At 60.7% G+C, this 5226-nt stretch overlaps 1 protein-coding gene across 1 annotated transcript; it reads left to right on the forward strand.

The window, feature by feature from the left end:
• Window positions 1–603: 603 nt before the first annotated feature.
• Window positions 604–4942, forward strand: PRSS57 (serine protease 57). The gene is made up of 5 exons (XM_039466866.2): window positions 604–744; window positions 1083–1236; window positions 2469–2613; window positions 3387–3650; window positions 4639–4942. The coding sequence occupies exons 1-5, from the start codon at window positions 666–668 to the stop codon at window positions 4843–4845; spliced, it is 849 nt and encodes a 282-aa protein (XP_039322800.2). The 5' UTR covers window positions 604–665; the 3' UTR covers window positions 4846–4942.
• Window positions 4943–5226: the final 284 nt, after the last annotated feature.

Consider the following 5226-nt stretch of genomic DNA (forward strand, 5'->3'; position numbering starts at 1 on the left):
GTGGAGAAACCCCGTCTCGACTAAAAATACAAAAAATCAGCTGGGCATGGTGGCGCGTGCCTGTAATCCCAGCTACTCAGGAGGCTGAGGCAGGAGAATTGCCTGAACCCAGGAGGCGGAGGTTGCGGTGAGCCGAGATCGCGCCATTGCACTCCAGCCTGGGTAACAAGAGTGAAACTCCGTCTCAAAAAAAAAAAAAAAAAAAAAAAAGATAAAAATAAAGGCAGAAATCATTAGAGCTTCCCAGGAGACCGGCCTTCCTCATCGTCCCCACAGCCCTGGGGTTAGCACTGGGAGGGAGGGAGACTGGGGTTTGACCGGTGGGGGCCCGAGGGGAGCTCCCACACATGTGCAGCCACGTGGAGGTAGGGTAAACCAAGGCACAGAGGGGTCAAGCGCCTTCCCGAGGTCACTGGCAGCCCCAGAGCCCGTCTCCTTCCCCGCCCTGCTTCTGGTCCTATGGGGCAATGATTATTGTCAACATGATTATTATCGGCTACCTCCTGAGACGATCAATTTCCCAGAAATGCCCGGCTGGCTCCAGACGTTGCTGATGGGGCCTCTTGACCACAGGCCACAGCCAGGTTCCCCCTTTCCGGCCGTTGGCTGAGGGTGGGAGCCGAGGCCCCAAGACCTCTGCAGGGAGACGCCAGCCTGCGTCTGCCATGGGGCCTGGGTCGGGGGGCTGGGGACGTCCGCTGCTGACCGTGGCCACCGCCCTGATGCTGCCCATGAAGCCCCCCGGTGAGGAGCCCCCCCGGGACCTCCACCCAGGCCCCCGTGCAAGGGCCGCACCCAGGAACCCCCAGTCCCGGGATAACCCACAGGAGGGCCCCTCCTGGTCCCTCTGCAGAGCCCCCACGGCTGCCTCAGCTGGAAGAGGGTGCAAGTCCAGCCGGGGTCTCAGCTCAGCCCAGCCTCCGAGCCCCTCCCAGCACCCATGGGGGGCTTGTCCGGCTTTGTCTCCTGCCCGCTGTGCCCCCTGGTCTCGCCTCTCACCCGTCTCTGTCTTGGCCTCTCCTGCTCCCGCTGCCCTGACCCCAGCCCTGCCTCCTCCCTGACTCTGGCCATCCCTCCCGCAGGCTCCTGGGGGGCCCAGATCATCGGGGGCCGCGAGGTGATGCCCCACTCCCGGCCGTACATGGCGTCCCTGCGCTTCCAGGGCCAGCACCACTGCGGGGGCTTCCTGCTGCAAGCCCGTTGGGTGGTCTCGGCCGCCCACTGCCTCAGCCACAGGTGAGCTCACCTGTCCGGCCCCTTCTCTCCGGACACTTGAGGGGGACTCCAAGCTGGCGGAGAGCTGGGGAAGCAGCAGCCCAGGACCAACCCCCCTTGCCTGGTGGGAACTCCTGCAGGAGGGGGCATCTCAGCTGGGAAAATCAGGGAGGTGAGAGAAACTCAGAAGCTGCAGCAGGAGCAAGAGGTAAATATTTTTTTCTTTTTTTCTGAGAGGCAGAGTCTCACTGTGTCGCCAGGCGCCAGGCTGAGTGCAGTGGCGTGATCTCGGCTCACCGAAACGTCTACCTCCTGGTTCAAGCGATTCTCCTGCCTCAGCCTCCCGAGCAGCTGGGAGTACAGGCACGCGCCACCACACCCAGCTAATTTTTGTATTTTAGCAGATATGGCATCTCACTGCATTGGCCAGGATGGTCTCAATCTCTTGACCTCGTGATCCACCCGCCTCAGTCTCCCAAAGTGCTGGGATTACAGGCATGAGCCACCGCACCCAGCCAAGAGGGACATCTTCTAACGGCTGGAGTGCAGTGGTGCAATCTCAGCTCACCGTAACTTCCACCTGCCAGATTCAAGCGATTCTCCTGCCTGTAGTCCTAGCTGCTTGGAGGACTGAGGCAGGAGAATCACTTGAACCCAGGATGCGGAGGTTGCAGTGAGCTGAGGTCACACTCCAGCCTGGGGAACAGAGTGAGACTCTGTCTCAAAAAAAGAAAAAGAGGGCCGGGTGCGGTGGGTCACGCCTGTAATCCCAGCACTTTGGGAGGCCGAGGCGGGTGGATCACAAGGTCGAGAGATCGAGACCAACCTGGTCGACATGGTGAAACCCCGTCTCTACTAAAAATACAAAAAATTAGCTGGGCATGGTGGCACGTGCCTGTAATCCCAGCTACTCAGGAGGCTGAGGCAGGAGAATTGCCTGAACCCGGGAGGCGGAGGTTGCGGTGAGCCGAGATCGCGCCATTGCACTCCAGCCTGGGTAACAAGAGCGAAACTCCGTCTCAAAAAAAAAAAGAAAAAAAAAAAAAAAAAAAAAAAGAAAAAGAAAGAAAGAAAAAGAATATTCAGTTGGTTAATTGTAGTTTTTGCCATTTAATTTTTTTGTGTGATCATTTTTGCACCAACCTAATATTATCACCTAGTGGATGGCTGGGCCTCCATTTCATGCAGGCGGGGACTGCAGCCCAGGATGGGCAGCCCTCACCCCCGTCTCCCCCGGCCCCTCCTCCCCACAGAGACCTCCGAACGGGCCTAGTGGTGCTGGGCGCTCATGACCTGCGTGTCGCAGAGCCCACCCAGCAGGTGTTCAGCATTGACACTGTCACCAGGCACCCTGACTACCATCCTGTGACCCACGCCAACGACATCTGTCTGCTGCGGGTGAGCCCCGGGGCTGGGGTGGCCGGTGGGTGACATACATCTGTTTTTTCAGACAGAATCTCCCTCTGTCGCCCAGGCTGGAGTGCAATGGCGCAGTCCCAGCTCACTGCAACCTCCGCCTCCTGGGTTCAGGCAATTCTCCTGCCTCAGCCTCCCGAGTAGCTGGGATTACAGGCACACGCCACCATGCCCAGCTAATTTTTTGTATTTTTAGTAGAGACGGGGTTTCACCATGTTGACCAGGATGGTCTCGATCTCTTGACCTCGTGATCCACCCGCCTCGGCCTCCCAAAGTGCTGGGATTGCAGGCGTGAGCCACCACGCCTGGCCAAGAACCTACTTTTTAAAGGCACTGCTGGGTGCGGTGGCTCACCCCTGGAATCCCAGCACTTTGCGGGGGCTGAGGTGAGCAGATGGTGACCAGCCTGAGCCACATGGCAAAACCCCCATTTCCACTAAAGATACAAAAATTAGCCCAGCATGGTGGCACACGCCTGTGAGAATCACTTGAACCCAGGAGGCAGAGGTGCGCTCCAGCCTGGGTGACAGTGACTCCGTCTCAAAAAAAAAAAAGGACAGACCCTTTGGGGAGCCGAAGGGTGAGTCTGGAGGCCTGAGGGCTGGTGCTGTGTTGACGGAAGGAGCAGGGCCTCCTAACCCAGCCTCACGGTGGCTGCCATTGATTTATCTTCACAAGGGCAGGACCGGGGGTCACAGGGATAAACTGAGGCAGGCTGGAGCAGGGGTGGCCCGAACTTGTGCTCTCTGTGCAGCTGAACGGCTCTGCCATCCTGGGCCCTGCAGTGGGGCTGCTGGGGCTGCCGAGGAGAGGGGCCCGACCCCCCGCGGCCGGAACACAGTGCCGGGTGGCCGGCTGGGGCTTCGTGTCCGACTTTGAGGAGCCGCCACCCGGCCTGATGGAGGCCGATGTCCGAGTGCTGGGGCTGGACGCCTGCAACAGCTCCTGGAGGGGTCTCCTGAGCCACGCCATGTTCTGCACCCACAGCGGGGACGGCCACAGGCGGGGCTTCTGCTCGGTAAGATCCCCTGCCAGCTCCACCCGCTTACCGTACGGGGAAGCCAAGGCCTGCAGAGAGGGGCAGGGCCAGGAAGGGCCTTGGGAGCTGAGTCCCACGGACGTTGGACCAGACCCAGAAGCCGAGGCCCAGGAAGAGCAGGGAGTTGGCGAGGGTCACGCAGGGCTCCCATGTCCGGCTGTGCAGGGTGTGCACTGCACAGACTACCACGCGCTTCTGTATTTACACAGTGTTCAGTAGAGGGCAGTAACATTGACAGGAAGCAGCTCCCACTCCTAAAACCCTGTCGGATAAACGAACCCCCAGTGCCAAGGCAGACACCGGGCCTGGAGGGTCTTTCACCGCAGGCAAGAGAGAGACTTGGTTCAGGACACACGCTCTGGAGCCAGGCAGCACAAGCCCAGGAGGAAGGAGACTGTCCACTCTCCTGCTGTGTGACCTTGGAAAAGTCACCCGACTCCTCTGGGCCTCCTTTTCACCATTTGTAAACTGCCCACGCTAAGTGATAGTGTCGGAGCTGACTCCAGATGCCAGTTAGGAGTGTAGGATGGGGGGGTTTGGGGTGAGTATTTGGGGAGCCCTCTCCAAGGACAGCACCTTTGAGCTGAGACTTGAAGGAATCCTTAGAAGATCGGAGAAAACACAGGCAAGGCAGAGGGACCCGTGAGCGGAGGGCTGCCGTGTACAGCTGTGTGTGCTGCGCGCTGCCAAAGCGCTGCAGACTTGGACCGTTGACACCGGCAGCATCCAGAACAAGGCGGGAACAGGTCTCCCAGCTATACCCAGGCGGGGGTCACTGAGGAGGCTGGTGGGGGAGGGCAGGGGAGTGGGTGGGGGCTGCGTCCTCAGGGCCTGAAGGTGGAAGTGAGTTCACTTTCTGCTCAGAGAGCACTAGGGAGCTACAGAGCGCTCCGAGGCAGGGAGGGCCATGGTCAGCTGTGTCTGCAGCAGCTCCCGAGGCCCTGACTCACCTCTCCTTTCACTCCAGGCTGACTCGGGGGGGCCCCTGGTGTGCAGAAACCGGGCCCACGGCCTCGTGTCCTTCTCGGGCCTCTGGTGCGGCGACCCCAGGACCCCCGACGTGTACACGCAGGTGTCCGCCTTTGTGGCCTGGATCTGGGACGTGGTTGGGCGCGATGGCCCCTGGCCCGGCCCCCTGCCTGGGACTGCCAGGCCCTGGGAAGGAGCCCCCTGAGCCGCTGCCTTGCGACATGCAGATGATATCGCCGCTCTGGGCCTGGACTGTTCTGTGGCCGGGGTGGGGGTTCCGTGGGGCTGCAGACACCCGAAAACCTGACGTGCAGGGCTGGGGTGGGGTGGGGGACGGGTGGGGGCACCCCTTCCGCATACAAAGGACTGCACGGAACAGAGTAAAATGTTAAGCGACATCCGGCCTCCCCCGTCCCACTTCTGGGCCTGGGGTGTCTCCTGGTCCACACCCTCCTACGTCCCCCACCATGAACCCCTTTGGGTCTCCCTCCACACCCCTGCCCTGCAACCCACACTCCGAAGCCTCTGCCGATGCCCCGTTCTCCACGAGTGGGCTCCTCTGCAGGGTGTGGGGGCCGAGAGGGCC

Source organism: Saimiri boliviensis, chromosome 14 (assembly GCF_048565385.1).
Source record: "Saimiri boliviensis isolate mSaiBol1 chromosome 14, mSaiBol1.pri, whole genome shotgun sequence".
Taxonomy (NCBI): Eukaryota; Metazoa; Chordata; class Mammalia; order Primates; family Cebidae; genus Saimiri; species Saimiri boliviensis.

What these genes read in the sequence shown, in the direction of transcription:
- PRSS57 (XM_039466866.2), top strand. Translation starts at nt 666, where the DNA reads ATGGGGCCTGGGTCGGGGGGCTGGGGACGTCCGCTGCTGACCGTGGCC. An exon ending in GCCCACTGCCTCAGCCACAG is followed by an intron (nt 1,237 to 2,468) that starts GTGAGCTCACCT and finishes TCCTCCCCACAG; the next exon opens with AGACCTCCGAACGGGCCTAG. An exon ending in ACAGGCGGGGCTTCTGCTCG is followed by an intron (nt 3,651 to 4,638) that starts GTAAGATCCCCT and finishes CTTTCACTCCAG; the next exon opens with GCTGACTCGGGGGGGCCCCT.